Here is a 27,309-nt window from a genome sequence, read left to right as displayed (position 1 = left end):
GCAAAGTAGCAGGATATAAGATTAACATTCAGAAGTCAGTTGCATTTCTGTATACCAGCAATGAAATATTAGAAAAGGAATACAAAAATACAATACCTTTTAAAATTGCACCTCACAAAAGTATATATCACATCTTCTTAATCCAATCATCTGTCAATGGTCATTTGGGTTGTTTCCATGTCTTGGCTATTGTGAATAGAGTTGCAGTGAACATGTGGGTGCATGTGTCTTTTTAAAGGAAAGTTTGCATTGATATATGCCCAAGAATGGGGTTGCTGGGTCATATGGTAGTTCTATGTATAGTCTTCTAAGGTACCTCCATATTGTTTTCCATAGTGGTTGTACTAGCTTACATTCCCACCAGCAGTACAGGAAGGTTCCCTCTTCACACCCCCTCCAGCACTTGTTCTTTGTGGAATTATTAATGATGGCCATTCTGACTGGTGTGAGGTGGTATCTCATGGTAGTTTTGATTTACATTTCTCTTATAATCAAGGATGTTGAGCATTTTTTCATGTGCTTGTTGGCCATCCGTACATCTTTGGGAAAATGTCTATTCAAGTCTTTTGCCCATTTTTCCACTGGGTTGTTTGTTTCTTTGCTGTTGAGGTGTATAAGTTGCTTGTATATTCTAGAGATTAAGCCCTTGTCAGTTGCATCATTTGAAACCACTTTCTCCCATTCTGTAACTTGTCTTTTTGTTTTCTTTTGGGTTTCCTTTGCTGTGCAAAATCTTGTCAGTTTGATTAGGTCCCATTGGTTTATTTTTGCTTTTATTTCTGTTGCTTTGAGAGACTGACCTGAGAAAACATTTCAGAGAATATTTTGCCTATATTCTCCTCCAGCAAGAGAATGGGAAAAGATAATTCATGCGAATGGAAAAGACAGGAAAGCAGGAATTGCAATGCTCATATCAGACAAAATAGGCCTTAAAATGAAGGCCATGAGGAAAGACAAAGAAGGACACTACTTAGTGGTTAAAGGATCCATTCAAGAATAGGATATTATAGTCATCAATATATATGCTCCTAATATAGGAGCACCCAGATATCTACAACAAATACTAACAGACATAAAAGGAGAAATTGATGGGAATACAATCATAGTAGGAGATTTTAATTATTTCAAGTATCTTCTTTGAACACAATGGCATGAAACTGGAAATCAACCACAGGAAAATGAGAAAAAAAAACCCTGTTTGTTCTTTTTTAATTCTTTCAGGTGGTAGGTTAACTTGTTGATTCGAGATTTTTCTTCTTTTCTGAGGAAGGCCTGTATTGCAATGAACATCCCTCTAAGAACTATTTTTGGGTCATCCCATAGATTTTGAATGGTTGTGGTTTTGTTATCATTTGTTTTAAAGTATTTTTTAATTTCCCTTTGATTTCCTTATTGACCCATTGGTTTTTTAGTAGCATGTTGTTTAGTCTTCATGTAGTCATTTTTTTCTCATTTCTTTTCCTGTGGTTGATTTCCAGTTTCATGCCATTGTGTTCAAAGAAGATACTTGAAATAATTTCTATACTCTTAAATTTGTTGAGCATAGTTTTGTGCCTCAGTATGTGATCAGTCCTTGAGGATGTTCCATGTGCACTTGAAAAGAATGTATATTCTGATTTTTTTTTGGATGTAATGTCCTGAAAATGTCAATTAAGTCTAGCTTTTCTATTGTGTCATTTAGGATCTCTGTTGCCTTATTGATTTTCTTTCTAGAGGATCTGTCCATTGATGTGAGTGGGGTGTTCATGTCTCCTACTATGATTGTATTCCCATCAATTTCTCCTTTTATGTCTGTTAGTATTTGTTGTAGATATCTGGGTGCTCCTATATTAGGAGCATATATATTGATGACTATAATATCCTCTTCTTGAATGGATCCTTTAACCACTAAGTAGTGTCCTTCTTTGTCTTTCCTCATGGCCTTCATTTTAAGGCCTATTTTGTCTGATATGAGCATTGCAATTCCTGCTTTCCTGTCTTTTCCATTCGCATGAATTATCTTTTTCCATCCCCTCACTTTCAATTTATATGTGTCCTTTGTCCTAAGGTGAGTGTCTTCTAGGCAGCATATTGTAGATTTTTTTTTAATCCAGTCTGCTACTCTATGTCTTTTGATTGGAGCATTCAGCCACTGATATTTAGGGTAATTATTGATAAGTATGTATTTATTGACATTTTAAACCTTGTTTTTCAGTTAAGTCTATGTTTCCCCATTATTCCTTTCTTTTTTTGGTTGGATGATTTTCTTTTATTTTTTGCTTGTCCTCTTCTTTTTAGTTTTTGTGAAAGTATTGTTCGACCTCAATTTGAGGTTGCCCTGTTAACCCCTTCCTATATCTACTTGCTTTATCATGATAGTCATATAGGCTCAAACATTCTAAAGAAAAAGATTAGATTTTCTTACTTTCCTCCCCCACATTTTATGATTTCTATGTCCCTTTTTAACATCTTCGTGATTATCCTTTTGCTATTCCTTGTGTTTATCTTTGCTTTTACAATAGTTTTTTTTTTTCCTTTTAGATCTGTATACTGGCTTATTTAAGTGATTGCTTTCCAGTTGTGATTTCCTCCATCTAATTTCTTCTTATTTCTTTTTTATTTAGAGAAGCCCTTTCAGTATTTCTTTTAGAATGGGTTTAGTATTGCTGTACTTTTTTAACTTTTGTTTGCTGGATAAATTCTTTATTTCTCCTTCTATTTTAAATGATATTCTTGCTAAGTAGAGTATTCTAGGCTGCAATTTTTTCCCTTTTAGAACTTTGAATATATCTTGCCACTCTCTTCTGCCCTGTAGTGTTTCTGTAGAGAAAGCAGCTGATAGCCTTATGGGAGTTCCGTTATAATTAATGCTTTGTGTTTCTCTTGCTGCCTTTAGAATCCTCTCTTTAACTTTTGCCATTTTTACTGTACTATGTCTTGGTATGAGCCTGTTTTGGTTCAACTTGTTTGAGGCCCTCTTCACTTCCTCTGTCTTGATATCTGTTTCCTTTAGATTTGGAAAGTTTTCAGACATAATTTTTTCAAATATATTTTCAATCCCCTTTTCTTTTTCTTCACCTTCTGGATTCCTATTATGTGTAGATTGTCCCACTTTATATTATCCCATAGAGCTCTTGTTTTGCTTTCATGTTTTTTTCATTTGGTTTTCTGTCTGCCATCCTGATTGGGTGATTTCCATTATTCTATCTTCCATGTCACTAATTCATTCCTCTACATTATTCATTCTGCTCTTCAGTGCCTTTCACTAGCTTGCATCTCTGCAAATGATTTTTCTAATTTTTCTTTGTTCCTCAAATTTTCTAGTTCCTGTCTAAAGTAATCTGCATTACTGTTCATATCTTCTCTTCATGCCTTCATATTCACTCTTCATTCCTTCAGTATTTTCACTGTCTTCTTTTTGGTGTCTGTTAGATTGCAGAAGTCTGTTTCATTTTTATCTCCTTCAGGAGTATTCTCTTTTAACTTCCTGAATGCTTCCTGAGCTTCTTCATTTTACTTATATTTTTCTTATTCTGTGATTTTAGGTACATCAACTACTGTAGTCTTGGAGGGCTGTTTATATGCAAGAGCGCCCCTGGGTATTTTGTGAGGGCTTACTGTTTATTTTTGGTGTAAGGGCTGCTTTTGGTTTGGATGCTTGTTGTCTCTTTCCTCAGTGTGTGCAGGCTGTTATCTCTTTAATAAGGTGCTGTTATCTCCTTAATAAGGTGCTCTCTTCCAGGGAGATGGAGGCAATGGGCAGGGCTAATGCCAGTGCCTGGTTTCTGGGCCCTTTATAGTGAGGAAGTTGGCACAGGCTGCTTCTGGTGGCAGGGCCCTGGGAAGTGGCAGTGACCCTCAGGCAGGTGTAGGCAGTGCCCAGAATGTTTGGCAGAGGCAGTGGCAGGGCATGTGCTTTCCCATGGGAGTGAGAACAACAATGGTTGGTGCTTGGTTGCAATGCCTTTCTCTGTGACAACCTCTGAGGTGACTGGGGCTGTAGGTAGTGCTTGTTCATGGACCCCTAGTGGTGTTGGGCAACACCTATCGCTGGAGTCTGAAATAATTGCAGTGGTTTGTCACTGCCACCTTTAGTTCATGCAAGAGTTGCCTCATTGCACTTAGCTCATGCAGGAGGTGCTACCACCCATAGCACAATAAGAGGTGCCTTGCTGACCATATCCCTGCCCTCCAAGATTCCGCACATGTGCAGAAGAAGATATTCCTGTGGCAGTCCACCCCTCCTTCTCTTCCCCTCCCCAACAATGGCATCTTGCTTCCCCTGCAGGCCCAGACCTCCTCCTGGGTTCCCTCACCTGTGGTGTTCTGCTTCCCAGTTGTTGACACACTACTTTCTAGACCTTCAGGCTGTCTCCACACAGCCAACCCTCATCCTCTCCCCAGGACTAAGTTCCAGAGCCTGAGTTTCAGTGTCTAGCCCCCTTCTGAGCATCTCAGGCCATGGTGTCCCAGGAAGTGGTCCCAATGGTCTGTGTGGCTGTCTGTTTTTTCTTCCTCAACCCAGCTGCTGTGCTTTTCTCTGAGGTTTTAATGTCCCTCTGTCTTGGCTGATCTCTCCATCAGTTAGGTGGCTTCCCAGGGTGTGGGTTCCTTTCCTCTTTTGCAGCTCCCTCTCAGGATTGCTAGTCCTGTCCTGATTCCTCTCTCTCTCTATTTCCTTTTGTTCTACCCAATTATGTGGAGGATCCCTTGCCCTTTTGGGAGGTTTAAGGTTTTCTGCCAGTGTTCAATAGATGTTCTGTATGAATTGTTATACATGTAGATAGTTTTTTTGGTTGTATTTGTGGGAGAAGGTGAGTGTCACATCTTACTCCTCCACCATCTTGATCCTGCCCTCCCCACAGAACCTTATGTTTACTATCCCCTCCTCCAGTGCATAGTAGGTTTATCAGGGAAAGAATTTGGTACAATATATATAGACAAATATGTGTTACATATGCATTGAAGATAATTCTATTTTAAAAGCAGAACAGGAGTTCTCTTGTGGATCCAGCATTGTCACTGGAGTGTCTTGGATCACTGCTGTGGTATAGGTTAGATCTCTCGCCCAAGAACTTCTACATGCTGTGGGAAGGGCCAAAAGAAAAACAGAGGAATTTGCACTTGAAGACAACCTTGTGTACTAAGTGACATCTTCTTTTGGTAGTCTTGTGACCTGAGAGTTTTCAAACAACTTCAAAGTGTCTAATTAGAAACAAAAATCTATCCACAACTAAGGATAATAAAGAAAAGTAGATCAAACACAAAGACATTTCAGTCATCTGAATATGATGACCAAAAACTCCCTTGGAGTATTGCTATAAATTGGTGTTTACTTTAATCAGAATTCCCTGTAATTGTCTGTTAAATTGTTAGTATGGCTATGTAACACTTTTGAAAGAATCTAAATAAAGTAAATGATTTATTTATTTATTAAATTTTATTATAGTTGATTTACGATGCTGAGTTAATTTATGTTGTATAGCAAAGTGACTCAGTTATACGTAAATACTTTTTCATATTCTTTTTTTAAAATGTTGAACTGTTTTATTAATTGAAACATAGTTCACTTAAAATACTGTGTTAGTTTCCAGTATACAGCATAATGAGTCATTATTTTGGCAGATTATTTTTCATTGTGGGTTATTACAAGATAATGGGCATAACTCCCTGTGCTATACAGTAAGTCCTTGTAACTTACCTATTTTATATATAGTAGTTTGTATCTGTTAATCCCATATCCCTAATTTGTGCCTTCCCCATTCCATCTCCTCTTTGGTAACCACAAGTTTGTTTTCTATATCTGAATCTGTTTCTGTTTTGAATGGACATTCATTAGTATTACTTTTTAGATTCCATGTATAAATGATATTATATAGTATTTGCCTTTTTCTAACTTCTTTCACTAAGCATAGTATGCTCTAGGTACTTCCCCATTATTGCAAATGGCATTATTTCATTCTTTTTTATGGCCAAATGGTATTCTTGCATGTAAATTTTTATGTAAAGTCAAATGGATCTGACAAGCTGGTTTCTGCTCAGTCAATGCCAAGGCTTAATGTCCCTCCCTCCATTTTATAATCAATTCTGTAGGAGGAGGCAAGAAGTTACACCTAGACTCTCAATAATTTCCCTAATATTCTGTTTCATATTCTTTTTAAAGGATTTTTTATTTAAAGACAAATGTTCTATGACTTTGAGAGGCTAAAAATTTAACCCACCAGAGCTTCCCTGTGATGTATTGTCACAACACTGAGTTCAGATGGTTTCTCAAAGCATAATAACTCTTACCAGCCTCTTGGGAATGTACATCTCAAATCAAAGACAATTCTCTGTGCTTTTTTCCATATGTTTTTTGTGGGTTACTATTTCAGGAAAAATTGGGGAGAAACAAAATTAATAGAATAAATGGACACATCCCATGATCAGATTATTTATAGGAATGAATGCAAATGGCACAAATTCTTGAAAATCTATGCTTAATCAGACAGAATTTTGGATCACACAAAAGCTAATTTGTTTGAAATTTCCCATTTTAACCTAAATATTTTTTTTATTTTTTAAATTTTATTTTATTGAAATACAGTTGATGTACAATGTTGTGTTAATTTCTGCTATACAGCAAAGTGATTCAGTTATATGTATGTGTGTGTATATATACATATGTATGTATATGTATATATATGTATAAGTATATACACACACACATTCTTTTTCAAAATATTCTTATCCTTTATGGCTTATTATAGGATATTGAATATAGTTCCCTGTACTATTCAGCAGGACATTGTTGTTTATTTGTTCTATGTATAATAGTTTACATCTATTAACCCCAAACTCCCATTTCATCCCTTACCCACAGCAACCACAAGTCTTTTCTCTATTTCCGTGAGTATAGTTTTGTTTCATAGATAAGTTCATTTGTGTCATATTTTAGATTTCACATATAAGTGATATCCTATGGTATTTGTCTTTGACTTACTTCACCTAGTATGATCATCTCTAGATCCATCCATGTTGCTTTGAATGGCATCATTTCATTCTTTTTATGGCTGAGTAATATTCCATTGTATATATGCACCACTTTTTCTTAACCCATTCTTCTGTTGATGGACATTTAGGTTATTTCCATGCCTTGACTCTTGTAAAGAGCACTGCAGTTAACATTGGGAGGCATTATCTTTTTGAATTATAGTTTTCTCCTGATATACGCCCAGAAGTGGGGTTGTTGGAACATATGGAGACACTATTTTAGTTTTGTGAGGAACCTCCATACTGTTCTCCATAGTAGCTGCACCAATTTACATTCCCACCAACAGTGTAGGAGGGCCCCCTTTTCGCTACACCTTCTCCAGCATTTGTTATTTCTAGACTTTTTAATGATGGCCATTCTGACCAGTGTGAAGATGGTACCTCATTGTAGTTTTGATATGCATTTCTCTAATAATTAACAACATGGAACTAATTTCATGGGCCTGTTGGCCATCTGTATGTCTTCTTTGGTAAACTGTCTACTCAGATCTTATTCCCATTTTTCAATTGGGTTGTTTCTTTGTTGTTGCTGCTGTTGTTGTTGTATGAGCTTTTTGTGTATTTTGGAAATTAAGCCCTTGTCAGTTGCATCATTTGAAAATATTTTCCCCCAGTCTGTAGGTTGTCTTTTCATTTTGTCTATGGTTTCCTTTGTTGTGAAAAAGCTTATAAGTTGGATTAGATCCTCTTTGTTTATTTTTACATTTTCTAGTGCCTTGGGAGACTGACAAAGAAAACATTGGTGTGATTTGTCTCATGTAATTTTGGGGGGAAACTGAGCTAGATCATTTGCTTGAAATACAGATTTTAGTAAGGTTCATCATTCTAAAACATATCATTATGGGAAGCCCAGATTTAATCATTAATTTATATTAGATAATAATCTTTTGTCCATTTTCATAGAAATTGAAAGACTGGGCCAGATCGTATTCAGATTGACTGCTCAGCTGATATGCATGGAAGGTGTTCTGTAGAATGTGCTGAAATATGATTTTCTTTTGTCATCTCTTCCATCAAATATTGAGAGATGGGCTGTAGTAAAAAGTGTATACACCCAGTGGAATAAAATTTTGGACTTTGCATTACCTTCCTTCTTACTTTTCTCATGAAAATACCATTCCTTAACATTGTAATTCAGGTATACTTGCCTGGAGAACTTAATAGACAAATATTTAAGCTTATGAGTAAAACAGAAAATGTAAGAAAGTAGCCTTTGGTTTTGGTATGTGGAGGAGAGAAATAGTTGTTCATGTAAGTTTTAGTGCTATCAGTTATAAAGTAAATTCTCAGCCCCTCTTTTTCCTGTTATCCTATAAGCTCTGTGAGTGTAGAAACTACTTGTTTAAAAAGCTTTTGAAGGAGTTTCCATCATGGCTCAGCAGAAATGCATCTGACTAGTATCCACGAGGATGCAAGTTCGATCCCTGGCCTCACTCAGTGGGTTGAGGAGCTGGCGTTGCCGTGAGCTGTGGTGTAGGTCGCAGATGCGGCTCAGATCTGGTGTTACTGGGCTATGGTTTAGGCCAGCAGCTATAGTTCTAATTCGACCCCTAGCCTGGGAACCTCTATATGCCACAGGTGCAGCCCTAAAAAGATTTTTTTTAAAAGCTTTCGAAGTCTCTGGAACAATGACATGTCCCTATGAGTGATTCTGAGTTATGTATTTATTGATGAAAATCATATAGGCTGCTATTAACCAAACAGCCCTGCAGCTTGCTCTCAGCAGGACTGGATAATTGCTGTCCCCTCTCGATATACTGAAACTTTGATGACATTGACTGGCTCAGTTTATAGTCCTATTAAAATAGCTGTGCTGCTTTGTTTGTGGTCCTAATGACCCAAGATAGAAAGCTTTCTGTTTGGCCTGACAAGGATAACATCCTATAATGTGTGCCTCTTTTCACTGGGTTCCTGCTGGAATGTTTGTATGAATGTGGGGAAAACTCAATATTCCAGGATTTTCTGAAAACCAAAAAGTAAGGATGAGTACATGGGACTGGAAGGCAGCCAAGGACCCAGGAAGAGAAAGAAGAGGGGTGGCAGGTGCAGTCATCAGTGCTACTTGGGATCCTGTATTCTTGTAGTAGAGCCCATTACAAACCATTGCCTTCGCTATTACTTAACCATAATAAAGAATGAAATAATGCCATTGTTTGCAGCAATATGGATGGACGTAGAGATGATCATACTAAGGAAAGTAAGCCAGACGGTTAAAGACAAATGCCGTATGATATCACTTATATGTGTAATATAAAATATACCACAGATGAACCTATCTACAAAACAGAAACAGACTCAGACATAGAGAACAGACTTTTAGTTGCCAAGGGGGAGCAGGGTGGGGCAGGGATGGATTGAGGGCTTGGGGTTAACATATACACACTACTGTATATAAAATAGATAAATGGCAAGGACCTACTGCATAGTACAAGGAACTCTACTCAGTAACTTGTAGTAACCTCTAAGGGAAAAGAACCTTAAAAAGAATAGATAGATGTATATGTATAATTGAATCACTTTGCTGTACAGCAGAAACTAACACAATGTTGTAAATCAATTATACTTCAATTAAAGGAAAAAACTGTTGCCTTCCCTCAAGGGCAGGGGAAAATAAAATCTATCAACCCTTAAGTATGAACTCGCCAAGGCCCCAGGAATGAAGACCAGAAGTTGAGAGAAAGGATGATAGTAGCAAGAAGGAGGTCCCTTCAGCCCCAGGATAAGAGTTGTCCTAAACATGGGCACATCACCCTTGCTTCCCTTGGCTGTGCCTTCTGTGGTGAGCCCTCACTTCACCCCTCCACTCTCTTCTGATGATGCAAAGCACAGAACGAAAATAAAATATTTGTAAGCCATTTACACTTTAGTTTATTTCCACTTCAAATGGGCTGGCCTCTTGTCAGCTTTTTGGGGGGGTGACTAGGTGTGCTGCACACAAATCACATTTTTAAGGAGCAGTGTTCAAAGTCTGTTAACTTTTCTCTTTTATTTTCTATTTTGTAGGGAGTTCCTGGATTTGACAATAGCATAGAAGGACCCAAGGGCTTGAAAGGAGAACAGGGAAGACAGGTGGGCTTTTGAAATGTGGGCTTTTGGAAGTAAACTTGTAATGATGTGACAACTGTGAGGTTCAAAGTTTTTGTGATGGAATATGAAATGCATATAAAGAATGTGGAATCAGGAGTTCCTGCTGTGGCACACTGGAATTAGCAGCATCTCTGGATGCAGGTTCGATTTTGGCCTGGCACAGTGGATTAAAAATGATCGGGTGTTGCCACAGCTGTGGTGTAGGTCAGAACTGTGGCACGTATTGCCTAGAAACCCCATATTCCACAGGGCAGCCAAAAAAGAAAAAAGAAAAAGGATGTGGAATCATTGTAGATATAGATACAAAAGACTTTTTTTAGGTGCAGAAAAATCTTTTTACTCCTCCTTATCTGCTACTCTGGGATTTAAGAAACATTCTCCTCTGAATTTGGGATGACTTGCTTCACCAAGTCATACCCTTGAGGTCTTCATTTATGAATGCAAATATCTAAACTGTAGCTGAGAATGTAGTGCTAGCTGATAGAAGGCACTCACAAAAAAAGTTGTTGGCTTTCCTAAAAAGATGTATTATACATAATGCAGGAAAAAATACAAGATCTGGTAGCTCTATATAGCTTGCATGCTCAAGGCAAGTTTCTTGAGATTAATTTCATGAGTCACGATTTGATCATTCTGACTTTTTTTCACAATAGTAAAAAATAAGTATCTGGAAAATGTGTGTCTCTGGGTCTTCTTGATGAGAAAGTTTTTTGGTGACTCCCCTGGGGGAAAAGTCTGATTTGATGGAAAGAGATTTCTTTACCTAAGCCAGGGTCCTGTTTCCTGCTCTTTACCAGCTCTATGGGCTCAGGCTGCTTCCTGTAAAGCTCAATTTTCTCATCTGCAAAATAGGACATAAATAGCCTACTTTTGGAGGTGATAGTGGGAACTCAATGCCCTACATCATAAACCTTCAGGAAATGTTACCTGCCACTTTTATTAAGCAGCAAATGTAACTCATTATATATTTGGGATTATTCCTTCATTTTCCATCTTGGGAAGACTTGTGAGTCTTGAGAGATTTTATTCACCTTAGGGTGTTGATCTAGGTGGGTTAGCCAGACAGAACAAGAAGTCCAAAGGTAGAAATCCAGACAAGCAGTAGACTCACAGCATGCTTCAGTTACCCACGCTGTGGAAATGCACTGAGAACAGTCTAGCCCAAACACAACTAGACAGTGGTGATGCAAAGATGAAACCATGTCATGCCCACATAGGGCTGTGATTTATGACTGGTAGAAGTAAAGCTACATTCCATAAAGAGAATACTCTGATTGGTGTGGCCCTATATATCCTCCCAAGAGCACAACCAGCTAATGCTGAAGAGGACATCTGTCAGTATTGGGTCACTATTGTCACACATCTGTCTGTTTCTTTTACAGGGAAGAAGAGGCTGGCCTGGCCCCCCTGGAATGCCAGGCACCAGGAGAAAGACAGTAAGAGCCCACTGTTCCAGGAACCTGTATTGGGGTGAAATGGCTGATTGTGGGGGGCAGGCAGGATGGTTCTGCTCGGACTCACTGCTTTGGGGAAACTGACTCAGAACAGAGCTGGCAAAGGACCCAAGAAGGGCCTTGAGTCTGAGGCAGGAAGGTGTTGGGTGCAGAGGAAGTTACCATCCAGAAGAAAGAGCTGGGCAGAGAGGACACAAGAGCAGCCAACTGGGATAAGAGTGGTCAAAAGTTGTCTTACTCACTAGGCCAGCTGAGTCCAAGACTCCATTCCTCTGCAAAATTTTATGACTCCTTAGAAAAGTTAGTTCTGGTGTGAGCCCTCTGTTCTTACTTCCATTTTCTCTGCATCATTAAGAAGAATGTGTTCCAAGATAAAAAAAAAAATTTCTTGGATGGACTGCAATAACTGATTCTATGAACTTCTGCTTTGAAAGCAGAAATGCATAATAAATGCAATATGTTAAATTTGCTAAACTTTAAAACGTTATATTTATTTGTGCTAAATTTTAAAACATTATATATATTTTATTGAGATATACCTGATATATAGCATATTAGTTTCAAGTGTACAACATAATATATAATATATATATTGCTAAATGACCATCATTCAACTATTAAGTCTAATTAACATCCATCACCCCACCCCACATAGTTACGAATTTTTTTTCTTGAGATGAAAACTTTTTAAGATCTACTCTCTTAGGGACTTTTAAATATACAATATACTGTTAGTAACTACATTACATCTGATGACTTAACTATTTTATAACTGGAAGTTTATACCTTTTGACCCCTTCCACCTATTATGCACCCCCCCAACCCCTCACCTCTGGCAGCTACTAATCTGTTTGCTCCGTCTCTGAGGAGTTTGGGTGCTGTGTTTAAGATTCCACATATGGATGAGATCATATGGTATTTGTCTTTCTCTGATTTATTTTACTTAGCATAGTACCCTTAAGGTTCATCCTTGAAGATGAACAAATGGCAAGATTTCCTTCTTTTTCATAGCTGAATAGTATTTCATTGTATACACACACACACGCATATATATATATATATATATATATATATATATATATATATATACCACATTTCATTTATTCATTCATCCATCAGTGGAGACATGCGTTGCTTCCATGTCTTAGTTGTTGCAAATAATGCAGCAATGAACCTGGGGTTATATCTTTTTGAGTTAGTAATTTTGTTTCCTTTGGATAATACTCAGATGTGGAATTGCTGGGTAGTTCTATGTTTAATATTTTGAGGAACTGCCATAGTGTTGAAAAGATTATATATTATATATGCCTATAAAATATATACATCTGAGAGCAAAATTAGGCCACTTGCTTATGAAACCTTTTGCAGTGTTTTTCATTTGCTTGTCTTTGTTTTCAATGAGTACTTTTTTGAAAAAGATTCTGTATTTGACTTCTTGGAAGAGCACAGAGATTATAAAGGAAATTTTTTGTCTATTAAGAAGAGATAACTTTAATAAAGTACATTTAAATGCTTGCATTTGTTTCTAAATTAGACCTGTCTCTTCTCATTGTGTAACATTTTCTTTCCATTCTTCATTTAGTTATCTAGCCTTTTCCAACTTTCTCTTCCCCTTCCCAAAAAAGGTGTATATATGTGTGTGTGTGTAATGTTCTAAATAAATGTATACAATGTTCTAAATAAATGTATAATGTTTTAAATAAATATACATAGGCCAGAGGCTACAGCTCTGATTAGACCCCTAGCCTGGGAACCTCCACATGCTGAGGGTGAGGCCCTAAAAAGACAAAAATAAATAAATAAAATAAATAAATATACGTAATGTTTTAATATTGAGCACAAATAAAAATTAGTTTAATATATTGCATTTATTTTGCATTGTATTTTCTGGTCAAAAGTTTTTAGAACTAGCTATTATATTCAATCAGGAAAATATTTTTATATCTTGGAACACATTCTTCTTTGCAAAGCAGAGAAAATGGAAATAAAAAGAGAGATTATGTTTAAAATGTGCATAATTTAATTGTTTGGAAAACCCTTTTTAATGCATCTAAAAAATTTTAAAATACATTTGCTCTTTACTTCACTTCCTAAAAGGGTGTAGTCGGTTTACATATCCCAGGAAAATATTTTGAATTTAAAGAATATCATCCAAAAAATCCTGGCATGGGAGATGTACTTTTATTGTTTTATAGAGGCTATAATCTCTCTAGAGGCTAAGGCAGTATCACCATGTATTATTTAAACCACACAACTCCTGAGAAATATGGCCCCTTGGGTTGTAAATTCAGCAATGCCATTCAGGAGTAAAAGCAGATTTCTAGCTAAAGATGGCAAAGTTGGGGTCTTTTTAATACTACCCCCCTTTTGTGCAACTCACCGAAAACAACAAAAGGAATTAAAAGATAGATTAACAGGAGTTCCCATCGTGGCACAGCAGAAACGAATCTGACTAGAAACCACGAGGTTGTGGGTTCTATCCCTGGCCTTGCTCAGTGGGTTGAGGATCCAACATTTCCATGAGCTCTGGTGTAGGTCACAGATGCAGCTCAGATCTGGCATTGCTGTGGCTGTGGCGTGGGATGGCATATAGGCTGGCAGCTGTAGCTCTGATTAGAGCCCTAGCCTGGGAACCTTCATATGCCATGGGTGCAGCCCTAAAAAGCAAAACAAATAAACAAACAAAAACAAAGAATGACCATAACTTCAAGCCACACGTGATGACAGATATTAACCAACTGTTTTAAAATCTGGATCCCAGAGAAGGAGGCTTTGGAGAGCTCACACATAGAAGCTCAGACTCAAAGCAGGGGTCAGATGTATCTAAAAGTAGCTACTCAGTCCTGAAGAAAGCTGATAAACAACATCCAGGGTCGATATAGATTTTAAGATAGGGGAATGTACTGACACAAACACAGTTTAGCAGAGGAGACAGAAATAATGAGAAACTGAAGACTATTTCATTTTTTAATGTCTATAGCTAGCAGTCTAAGCCATGGAGGCTGCAAAAACAGGAGAAGCAGCAGTGACCATAGAGAAACTATGACTTAAGAGACTTTGCGTGAGTTCATGTCTCTTAAATACCAAAATTTGAAGGAAGAGGTAGCCATAAGTAAAAGAAAGAAGTCATGATGACAGAGTTCTTGAAACAACATATCTATATCCTGCTGACCCAAGTCTTGCTACACCCCATACAATTATTCAATAAATAGGTGATTGATAATCAGAAATATTAACAGGCTTTATCATGAATTAATCAGATGATTACTAATCAGGACCTACACATAGAAATTGAAAGAGAAGAGGAGAACTATGTGAGCAGAGGACTCACTAGAAGAGAACTATTCAAGGAAAAAAAACAACTCTGGCAAATATTTCTCCAAAAAATTAAGACAATGGTTGCTCTAAGATTCTAAAGATCTGACAAAGCAATGGAAAGGGAAGACAGCAAGATGGTAGTGTTTCAGGAGCAATGGAAAAGAAAAAAATGTAGAATTATGATATACTAGAAGCAACAGAAAAATTAGAATGAGGATAACTTAAAATGTAGTTGGGCATATGGTAATCAGGAAGCCACATAAGCAGTGATAGAGGTGGAATATCGACAATGGAGAACCAACAAATGTATAATTTGCATTACTAAATTAGACCAAATGTAAAAAATATTCAGAAATGTAATAAAAGATAACTTATTGAAACAAAGACTTAAATATGCAGAAATAAAAGGCATACTCTGACTCAGAAAAGACACTGATAAAAAAATATCAGCACTCCATCCTAGTAACTTTGAAATTACCAAACTAATTACATAAAGAAAGAGTCATGAGAATTTCCAAGCAGAAAAGAGAGGACTCAGTCTGTCTTCAGCCTCTTTCTCAACATTCAGAGCCAATAGGGAGTAATAAAATGGTTACAGAGTTCTGACAGAAATAGAGGTGTCCAAGATCTCTATACCCACCCAGATTGTCCTTTAAGCATATAAGTAATCAGCATGACCAGGATTTCAAAAACTGAGGCAATTTAGCCCCCATGATCCTTGATGTGTAGAAATAAGACTAAACCCTAGAAATAATGATTACAGGGCAAAACATAAATGTTATACATTTGACCATCTAAAAATCATATGAAAATAGGAAAGTGGGAAAAGTACCAAGATACTATGTCCTCATCTTCAATTGTGGGAGTAAATATATGAACATAATTATAAGCCAAAATATCTATCTCAAACATACCTGAACCTCCTAATGTTTTTAATAGTCATTCTTTCCTCTTTTGGAATTCTATGTCTCCTACTATCAAGAAATGTTACCATCTGACAATTCCAGTTCTTTTATTTTTTTTCTATTAGATACAAGTTAAATTGGATGTAATATCTTGATTTTAAAATGGCATGAATAGCATGATCCCTTTTTTTCTTCCTTTCTTTTATTGTCTTCCTCTCATTCCCTCTTTTTTCTTTTTCTTTGATTTTTGTTTTGTTTCATTATAGCTGGCTTAGTGTCCTGTCAGTTTTCTCCTGTACAGCATGGTGACACAGTTACACATACAAATATACATTCTTTTGTCTTACAATATCATGCTCCATCATAAGTGACTATACAGCAGGATCTCATTGCCTATCCATTCCAAAGACAATAGTCTGCATCTATTAACCACAAGCTCCCAATCCATCCCACTCCCTTCCCCTCCACCTTGGCAACCACAAGTCTATTCTCCAAGTCCATGATTTTCTTTTCTGTGGAAAGGTTCATTTGTGCTGGATATTAGATTCCAGTTACAAGTGATATCATATGGTATTTGTCTTTCTCTTTCTGACTTACTTCACTCAGCATGAGAGTCTCTAGTTCCATCCATGTTGCTGCAAATGGCATTATTTCATTCTTTTTTATGGCTGAGTAGTAATCCATTGTGTATATATACCACATCTTCCTAACCCAATCATCTGTGATGAACATTTGGGTTGTTTCCATGTCTTGGCTATTGTGAATAGTGCTGCAATGAACATGTGGGTGCCTGTGTCTTTTTAAAGGGAAGTTTTGTCTGGATATACGCCCAAGAACAGGGTTGCTGAGTCATGTGGTAGTTCTATGTATAGTTTTCTAAGGTACCTCCATACTGTTCTCCATAGTGGTTGTACCAGCTTACATTCCCACCAACAGTGTAGGAGAGTTTTCTCCACAACCCCTCCAGCACTTGTTATTTGTGGAATTATTAATGATGGCCATTCTTTCTGGTGTGAGGTGGTATCTCATGGTAGTTTTGATTTACATTTCTCTAATATTCAGGGATGTTGAGCATTTCTTCATGTGCTTGCTGGCCATCTGTATATCTTCCTTAGAGAAATGTCTATTCAGGGCTTTTGCCCATTTTTCCATTGGATTTTTGGCTTTTTTGCTGTTGAGTTGTATAAGTTGTTTGTATATTTTAGAGGTTAAGCCTTTGTCAGTTGCATCATTTGAAACCACTTTCTCCCATTCTGTAACTTGTCTTTTTGTTTTATTTTGGGTTTCCTTTGCTGTGCAAAAGCTTGTCAGTTTGATTAGGTCCCATTGGTTTATTTTTGCTTTTATTTCTGTTGCTTTGAGAGACTGACCTGAGAAAACATTTGTAAGGTTGCTGTCAGAGAAACATTTTGCCTATGTTCTCTTCCAGGAGTTTGATGGTGTCTTGTCTTATATTTAGGTCTTTCAGCCATTTTGAGTTTATTTTGGTGCATGGTGTGAGGGTGTGTTCCAGTTTCATTGATGTGCATGCAGCTGTCCAGGTTTCCCAGCAATACTTGCTGAATAGATTGTCTTTTCCCCAGTTTATCTTCTTGCCTCCTTTGTCAAAGATTAATTGACCATAGGTGTCTGGGTTTATCTCTGGGTTCTCTGTTCTGTTCCACTGTTCTGTCTGTCTGTTTTTGTACCAGTACCACACTGTCTTGATGCTGTGGCTTTGTAATATTGCCTGAAATCTGGGAGAGTTATGCCTCCTACTTGGTTTTTGTTCCTCAGGATTGCTTTGGCAATTCTAGGTCTTTTGTGGTTCCATATAAATTTTTGGATTGTTTGTTCTAGTTCTGTGAAAAATGTCATTGGTAATTTTATAGGGATTGCATTGAATATCTAGACTGCTTTGGGTAGTATGGCCATTTTTACAATAATAATTTTTCTGACCCATAAGCATGGAATATCTTTCCATTTCTTTGCATTTTAATTTCCTTGATTACTTTTTTATAGTTCTCAGCATATTGTCTTTCATCTTGGTCAGGTGTATTCCCAGGTATTTGATTTTTGGGGGGTGCAATTTTAAAAGGTATTGTATTTTTGTATTCCTTTTCTAATATTTCATTGTTAGTATACAGAAATGTGACTGATTTCTGAATGTTAATCTTATATCCTGCTACTTTGCTGAATTTGTTGATCAGTTCAAGTAGTTTTGGGGTTGAGTCCTTAGGGTTTTCTACATATAGTATCATGTCATCTGCATACAGTGACAGTTTTACCTCTTCTCTTTCTGTTTGGATGCCTTTTATTTATTTATTTTTCCACTGTACAGCTTGGGAACCAAGTTACACATACATGTATACATAGTTTTTCCTCCATTGTCATGTTGCCATGTAAGTATCTAGACATAGTTCTCCGTGCTACACAGCAGGATCTCATTGTAAATCCATTCCAAGAGCAATAGTTTGCATCCATTAACCCCAAGTTCCCAATCCCTCCCATGGCCTCCCCCTCCCCCCAGGCAACCACAAGTCTATTCTCCAAGCCCATGATCTTTTCTGTGGAAAGGTTCATTTGTGCTATACACTAGATTCCAGTTATAAGTGATATCATATGGTATTTGTCTTTCTCTTTCTGACTTACTTCTCTCAGTATGAGCGTCTCCAGTTCCATCCATGTTGCAGCAAATGGCATTATGTCCCTCCTTTTTATGGCTGAGTAGCGTTCTATTGTGTATATACCACATCTTCCTAATCCAATTGTCTGTCAAATCAAAACTACCATGAGATACCACCTCACACCAGAAAGAATGGCCATCATTAATAAGTCCACAAAGAGCAAATGTTGGAGGAGTTGTGGAGAAAAAGGAACCCTTCTGCACTGTTAGTGGGAATGTAAGCTGGTACAGCCACTAGGGAGAACAGTATGGAGGTACCTTAGAAAACTATACATAGAACTACCATATGACCCAGAAACCCCATTCTTGGGCATATATCTACACAAAACTTTCCTTAAAAGACACATGCACCTGCATGTTCATTGCAGCTCTATTCACAATAGCCAAGATGTGGAAACAACCCAAATGTCCATCACCTTTTATTTCTTTTTCTTTTTTTGTCTGATTGCTGTGGCTAGGACTTCCAGTACTATTTTGAATAACAGTGGTAAGACTGGGCATCCCAGTCTTGTTCCAGATTTTAGTGGGAAGGCTTTCAGCTTCTCTCCATTAAGTATTGTATTTGCTGTGGCTTTGTCATACATGGATTTAATTATGTGAAGGTATGTTCCCTCTATACCCACTTTGGTAAAGTTTTGATCATTAATGGATGTTGGACTTTGTCAGATGCTTTCTCTGCATCTATTGAGATGATCATGTGGTTTTTGACTTTTCTTTTGTTAATGTGGTGTATGACGTTGATTGATTTGCATATGTTGGATCATCCTTGTGCACCTGGGATGAATCCCACCCAGTCATGGTGTATGATCTTTTTTATGTGTTGTTGGATTTGGTTGGCTAAGATTTTGTTGAGAATTTTTGCATCTATATTCATCAAAGATATTGGCCTATAGTTTTCTTTTTTGGTGGTATCTTTGTCTGGTTTTGGCATTAGGATGATGGTGGCATCATAAAATGTCTTTGGGAGTTTTCCTTCTTCTTCAACCTTTTGAAAAAGTTTAAAGAGGATGGGTATAAGTTCCTCTTTGTAAGTTTGGTAGAATTCACCTGTGAAGCTATCTGGTCCTGGAGTTTTGTTTGTAGGGAGTGTTTTTATGACATATTCAATTTCATTTCTAGTGGTAAATCTCTTCAGTTGATCTATGTCTTCTTGATTCAGTTTTGGCAGGCTGTAAGTCTCTAGAATGTTGTCCATTTCTTCTAGGTTGTCAAATTTGTTAGCATACAATTGTTCATAGTATACTCTCATGGTTTTTTGTATTTCTGTAGTATCCATTGTGACTTCTCCCTTTTCATTTCTTCTTTTGTTTATTTGGTTTTTTTCTCTCCTCTTCTTGATGAGTCTGGCCAGAGGTTTGTCAAATTTTTTTTTTATCTTTTCAAAGAACCAGCTCTTGGTTTTATTGATTTTTTTCTATTGTTTTTTGAATCTCTATTTTATTGATTTCCTCTCTGATATTTATGATTTCCTTCCTTCTCCTGACTTAAGGTTTTGTTTGTTGTTCTTTTTCTAATTTGTTTAGGTGGTGGGTTAAGTTGCTGATTTGGGATTTTTCTTTTTTTTTTTTTTTTGAGAAAGGCTTGCATTGCTATGAATCTCCCTCTGAGCACTGCTTTTGCAGCATCCCATAGATTTTTTTTTAATTTTATTTTCCCACTGTACATCAAGGGGATCAAGTTATCCTTACATGTATACATTACAATTACATTTTTCCCCCACTCTTTCTTCTGTTGCAACATGAGTGTCTAGACAAAGTTCTCAATGCTACTCAGTAGGATCTCCTTGTAAATCTATTCTAAGTTGTGTCTGATAAGCCCAAGCTCCCGATCCCTCCCACTCCCTCCCCCTCCCATCAGGCAGCCACAAGTCTTTTCTCCAAGTCCATGATTTTCTTTTCTGAGGAGATGTTCATTTGTGCTGGATATTAGATTCCAGTTATAAGTGATATCATATAGTATTTGTCTTTGTCTTTCTGGCTCATTTCACTCAGGATGAGATTCTCTAGTTCCATCCATGTTGCTGCAAATGGCATTATGTCATTCTTTTTTATGGCTGAGTAGTAATCCATTGTGTATATATACCACATCTTCTGAATCCAATCATCTGTCGATGGATATTTGGGTTGTTTCCACGTCCTGGCTATTGTGAATAGTGCTGCAATGATATAGATTTTGGATGCTTGTGTCTTCATTATCATTTGTCTGGAGGTATTTTTTAATTTCCTTCTTGATTTGCTCATTGACCCATTGGGTTTTTATTAGCATGCTATTTAGTCTCCATGTAGTCAGTTTTTTCTCCTTTCTTTTCCTGGAGTTGATTTCTACTCTCATGCCATTGTAGTCAGAGAAGATACCTGAAATAATTTCTACACTCTTAAATTTTTTGAGGTTAGCTTTGTGCCCCAATATGTGATCAATTCTTGAGTATGTTCCATGTGCACCTGAGAAGAATGTATGTTCTGATTTTTTTGGATGTAATGTTTTGAAAATGTAAATTAAGTCTAACTTTTCTATTGTGTCATTTAGGATCTCTGTTGCCTTATTCATTTTCTGTCCAGAGGATCTGTCCATTGATGTGTGTGGGGTGTTAAAGTCTCCCACTGTGATTGTATTCTCCTTTTATGTCTGTTAGTATTTGTTGGAGGTATCTGGGTATATATGCTCCTATATTAGGGGCATATATATTGATGATTATAATATCCTCTTCTTGAATGGATCCTTTTATCATTAAATAGTGTCCTTCTTTGTCATTCTTTATGGCCTTCATTTTAAAGTCTATTTTGTCAGGTATGAGTATTGCAACTCCTGATTTTCTGTATTGGCATGAAGTATATTTTCCCATCCCCTTATTTTCAATCTATATGTGTCCTTTGACCTAAGGTGAGTTTCTTGCAGATAGCAGATTGAAGGTTTTTGCTTTTTTATCCAATCTGCCACTCTGTGTCTTTTGATTGGAGCATTTAGTTCATTGACATTTAGGGTGATTATTGATAGATATTTATTTATTGCCATATTAAACTTTGTTTTTCAGTTGGTTTTGTTTCTCTTTTCTTCTTTTCTTTTTTTGGTTGGATGGTTTCCATTTATTTTATGCTTGAGTACATTTCTTTTCAGTTTTTGTGGATGCAATGTTTGGTTTTGATTTGTGGTTGCCCTGTTTTTTTAAGTATGTTAACCTCTTCCTGTATCTCCTTGCTTTAGCCTGATCATCATATAGGCTCAAACACATCATTAAAATTTTTAAAAATCTGCATTTTTCTTACTTTCCTTCCCCACATTGTATGATTTTGATGTCTTTATTTATTTATTTACTTATTTTTAACTTCTTCATGTTTAGATCTGAATGCTGGCTTACTTAAGTGATTGCTTTCCACTTGTGGCTTCCTCCATTCTATTTCTTCTTACTTCTTTTTTAAAAAATTAATTTGGAGAAACCCTTTCAATATTTCTTTTAGAATGAATTTAGTATTGCCGTACTCTTTTAGCTTTTGTTTGTTGGAGAAATTCTTTATTTCTCCTTCTATTTTAAATGATATTATACTGGATAGAGTATTCTAGGTTGCAAGTTTTTTCCTTTCAGCACTTTAAATATATCTTGCCACTCCCTTTTACCTGTAGTGAGATAGCTATAGAGAAATCAGCTAATAGCCTTATGGGGATTCCCTTACAGTTAACGCTTTGCTTTTCTCTTGTTGCCTTTAGAATCCTGTCTTTATCTTTGACTTTTGCCATTTTTATTATAATATGTCTTGGTGTGGGCCTGTTTGGGTTCGACTTGTTTGGGGCCCTCTGTGCTTCCTCTATCTTGATGTCAGTTTCCTTTAGATTTGGAAAGTTTTCATACATAATTTCTTCAAATATATTTTCAATCCCCTTTTCTTTTTCTTTTCCTTCTGGAATTCCTATTATGCATAGATTGGCCCATTTTATATTATCCCATAGGTCTCTTATATTGCTTTCATGTTTTTACAATTGGTTTTCTGTCTGCTGTCCTGATTGGGTGATTTCCATTATTCTATCTAACAAGTCACTAACTTGTTCCTCTGCATTATTCATTCTGTTCTCCATTGCCTTTGGCTCAGTTTGCATCTCTGCAAATGAATTTTCTAGTTTTTCTTGGCTCCTCCTTATACTTTCTAATTCCTTTCTAAGGAAACCTACATTACTGTCCGTATCTTCTTAATTCCTTGATATTCAGCATTAATTCCTTCAGTATTTTCACTGTCTCCCTTTATAACTCAGTGTCTGTCACATTGAGATCTGTTTCATTGTTGACTGCTTTAGGTGAATTCTCCTGTTCCTTTAACAGGGAATGGTTTCTGAGCTTCTTCATCTTGCTTGAGTTTTTCTTTATCTGTGAGTTTGGGGAAACCAAACCGTAGTCTTGTAAGGCTACTTCTATAAAAGAATACCCCTTTGTATTTTTTTTGGGGGGGGGGCACTTACTATTTATTTTTGGTGTGGGACTTTGAATATTTCCTGTCTCTTTCTTCAGTGTAAACAGGCTGTTATCCCCAGGATGCTCAGTGTGTTTTCAGGGAGAAGGAGGCAATGGGTAGGGCCAGCAGTTAGTGCCTGGTCATTGGGCTCTCAACAGCAGCAAGGACCTGCAGGAAGGTGGCACAGTCTACTCCTAGTTGCAGGGCCCTGGGAAGTGGTAATAAGATCTAGGCAAATCTACAAGGTGACCAGAGCATTTGGCAGTAGTAGCAGCAGGGTATGTGAGTTCCCAGAGGAATGAGAGCAAAAACAGCTAGTGTTCAATTGCAATGCCCTCCTCTGAGGTGATTGGAACTGCAGGTGGTACTTGTTCAGGGACCCCTAGTGGTAGCAGGCCATGCCCGTCTCTGGAGTCAGTGATAACTGTGGTTGGTTTCCCCCTGCCACCTGTAGTCCATGCATGAAGCAATCCATCTCACTTAGCCCACATAGGAGGTGCTGCACAGGCTGCTCCTAGTTGCAGGATCCTGGGACGTGACAGAGATCAGGTTTGTGGGTAATGCCCAGAGCATTCAGCAGTGGCAGCAGCAGGGCTGGTGTGTTCCAAGGGGTACAAGAGCACCAACAGGTGGTGTTTGATCACAATGCCCTTCTCTGTGGTGTCCTTAAGGTGATTGGGGCTGTAAGTGGTGCCTGCTCATGGACCCCTAGTGGTGGCGAGCCACTCCCTCCTCTAGAGCCAGAGATAACAGCGGTGGTTTGCCCCCACCTCCTGTAGACCATGCAAGAAGCATCTCATCCTGCTTAGCCCCCTCAGGATGTGCTGCACAAGCTTCTCCTAGTTGCAGGTTCCTGGGAAGGGACAGTGATCAAGTGTCTGGGCACCACCCAGAGCATTTGGCAGTCACAGCTGCAGGGCGGGTATGTTCCCAGGGGAGTGAGAGCAACAGTGTATGCTGCTTGGTAGGCACCACATTGCACTTGGCCCCCTGATGCACTTAGCCCCACAAGAGGTGCCTGGGCACTGGTAGCCTGCATAAGAAGTGCCCCATCTCCTGTAAACTAGCAAGAGGCCTCTCTCTGCCTGCCACCTGTGCCAGACCCACCTGGTCCCCCATAGAGTAGCACACAGCTTCTCACCATGCTGCACCTGTGCCAGAGATGCCAGGCCCCCCATAGAGTAGCAAGTGGCTTCTCACCACTAGTGGCCTGCGCCAGAGGTACCCCATCCTCTGGGAGCCCATGGGCAAACATACACGCTCAGGAACAGGGAGTTTCCTATGGCGGTCCACCCCTCCTCCTCTCACCCTCCCCAACAATGACACCTTGCCTCTCCTGCAGGTCCAGACCTTCTCCCAGGTTCCCTCTGCCATGGTGTTCCCCTCCCCATCCCATAGCACACCACTCCCCTGCCCGTGGCACACTGCACTTTAGCTCCCTAGGCTGTCTCCACAACACCAACCCCAGTCGTCTCCTGGGGACTGACCTCCAGAGCCTAAGCCTCAGCGCCCAGCCCCCACCTGAGCATCTCAGGCTGTGGTGTCCAGGCCAGTAGTTCAGATGATCTGTGTGGCTCTCACTCTGCTTTGCCATTCTCAGTTCAGCTGCTACACTTTTCTCAGTGACTTTGAAGTCCTTCCAACTTGGCTGATCTTTCTGTCAGTTAGGTGGCTTCCCAGGAGGTGTGTTCCTTTTCTCCTTCACAGCTCCCTCTCAGGAATGCTAGTCCCATCCTGATTCTTTTTCTCTCTGTTTTTTTCTTTTGTTCTACCTGGTTATATCAAGAGTTTCTTGCCCTTTTTGGAGGTTTAAGTTCTTCTGCCAGCATTCAGTTGATGTTCTGTGCAAGTCATTTTACATGTTGATGTGTTTTTTGGATGTGTTTGTGGAAGAAGGTAAGCACGACCTCTTACTCCTCCGCCATCTTGCCCAGCCCCCACATGATCCTTTTAAAATCAAAAGTACCACTCTTCAGAACTTTATCTGTAAACATGCATAACAAGACATCAGAAATTATGACTACCAAGTGATAGTTATTTCTAGATTTGAGATGACTTTTAAATTTTTATTCAGTGTATTTTCTGGATTTGAATATTCTAAAATCCACATGTATCATTTTTATAGTAAGTCATTATTTTTTAGAAGAAACATCTATACCCCTGACTGAAAAACTCTAAAACAGAGGTATATAATAGACAGTGAGGACTCAGTGCAACAGAATTCTGCTGAGTGTGTAAGTGATTGGAGGATTGACCACATTTGACCTTCATTCATCTGGAAAAGATTAAGTGATCACCTACAACATATCAACCACTCTACTAACTACTAGAATAGTTATTTACTCTAGGTAATCTTAGATATCAAGGAACTTAGAATCATATTGTAGAGCTTGGCATCTCAACATGCTAGTGACATTTGGGCCAAATAATTCTTTGTTGAAGGCCATGTTGCACATTGTAGGATGTTTAGTGTCATCCCTGGCTTCTACCCACAGGGGGCAAGTAGCACCCCTGACTTGTAACAGTGAAAAATCTCCAGACACTGACAAATGTCATCAGGGAAAGGGGATGCTACATCCCCCTCTTGCAGTTGATACCCACTGTTGTACAGAGTTCCTCTAGGCATAACCAGCTCTGATGAGTGTTCTGACAAGAATCTGTAATAGGTGAGGGGAGAGTAAGGGGGAGGTAAGAATCAGAAACCTGCAGTTCTTGGGGACAGGAGGAGTGGGCATGGGAGGTTGGCTCTTTCTGAAAACTTAGTGAGAATTGGAATAGATCCCATGGAAGGGGTAATGAGAAGCAACTGTAGCCTCATACTAAAGCACTGCCCTCCATCATGTTTAGTCCTGAGGGCTGCTCCTTATGCTTTGCCCTTTTCCTCTCTATTGGCGCTGCTTTAGGGGCAGCCTAAAGTGCTTTAGGACTGTCATTCATCATCATGAATGAGTTTGCCATTAAGATTCAATAATATTGTGATGTTTTACTGTTAAGAATGGCCTGATTTTTTCCTGGGTATTCTGTGTCTCAAATCAGTCTATACCTATCTTGGAAAGTGGGCCCTGGTAAATCATTAGAAACCCAGGCTATGGTGCACCAAAGGACTGATCACTCTCTTCTGGGTCTCCTTACTCTCCGGTCATCTTTGGGAAGTTCTTCTTGGTGTGCCTGTTCATACTCCCTTTCACAGATAAGTTAGGCTGTCTAGATATGTTACCAGCCAACTGCAAGCCCTGGACAAACCGTCAAGGCATTTGGGGATTTAATCTATCTCATCTATAACATTTGAAAATTTGAAGCAAAGCCATAATATCAACTCCCCTATCTTCTTGTTTTCTTTCTGTCTCTCTCACCTACCCATGACTTTCATTTGGAGTTTATATCTCAAATAGCCATTAATGAAGGTGCTAAGGGATGACTTCTGGAGATATTTCTGTTATTTGCATGACTGCCTTCTTCTTCAGGCTTATAAGTTCCTGCCCTAAGGAACTTTTTGCTCACCACTGTCCACTCCAGGACCTATCAGGGAGCAGGAGCTCAATAAATGTGCTGAGGTGATTAATTTTAATTAAGCTTTTTCAAAGTCAAATCTTAAGGATACAGAGAATAAATGTTTATTGATAATATTTCAAACACTGTGTAGTGGACCAGAAAAAGATTCTGGATGTAAAAGCCTGCTTCATATCCCTTATTTTGCCTGAATGAAAGTTTCCATTCAGTTGCTCCTATGACAACCAGATGTATTCACCTAAAGCTCAAGTCTCGCCACATACATTTCCTGCTCCAAGAACCCTAGTTGTTTCTGCTAAATGGTGTATAAACCCTTACTAGGGCTACTAGTAATCTAGTAGCCCTAGTAACTCCCGTTTCCTCACACCTTTGACCCAGACTTGCCACTATCAAATATGCTTCCTGGTTTCCAGCCTATATTTCATTGCTTAGGCCATACTCTCTGTTAGAAAGATGTCTTTCATCCTATACCTGTAAAACTCCTACATATCCTGGTAAACCCATCTCAAAAATCTCTTCCTCTAGGAAAAATTTCCTGATTTGACCAAGTGGGTATGACTGGTTTCTTTGAAACCCAAATGTCTATCTTCCCCTTCCTTATGGTATTTGACATACTTTGCTTTGTAAATATTTATAATATTCATCTCCTCCCCACTAACCCAAAGAATGAGGGTCCCCTGAGCTCATGTGTGTATATGTGTATGTATCATCTTTATGCTCTTATGGTTCCCATCCAGTATGCTCTGTGGGTTGAAGAATGTAGGTAGATATTTTTAATGAAACTGAAGTAAATTGAACCAGAAAATATAAGCCCTTGTGCAAAAGGAGTAGAGGGAGCTGCTTTTCATCCCTCTGATAGGGAAGATTGAGATTATAATCTCAAAATGACTCATTGGGTTTTAAAGAAATAGGCCTCTGAC

General features: G+C 38.2%; 1 protein-coding gene across 1 annotated transcript in view; it reads left to right on the top strand.

Annotated features, from left to right (window-relative positions):
* The window catches only part of COL6A6 (collagen type VI alpha 6 chain), a 130,049-nt gene that overhangs the window by 41,393 nt on the left and 61,347 nt on the right, over positions 1-27,309 (top strand). Inside the window, exons 18-19 of the mRNA XM_047768382.1 lie at positions 10,015-10,080; positions 11,481-11,534. Coding sequence (XP_047624338.1) covers positions 10,015-10,080; positions 11,481-11,534 — 120 coding nt within the window. The remainder of the gene's footprint in view (positions 1-10,014; positions 10,081-11,480; positions 11,535-27,309) is intronic.

The sequence above is a fragment of the Phacochoerus africanus genome, chromosome 1 (assembly GCF_016906955.1).
Source record: "Phacochoerus africanus isolate WHEZ1 chromosome 1, ROS_Pafr_v1, whole genome shotgun sequence".
Lineage (NCBI taxonomy): Eukaryota > Metazoa > Chordata > Mammalia > Artiodactyla > Suidae > Phacochoerus > Phacochoerus africanus.
Note: the sequence above shows the minus strand (reverse complement) of the source record. Positions and strands in the feature narration are given on the sequence as shown.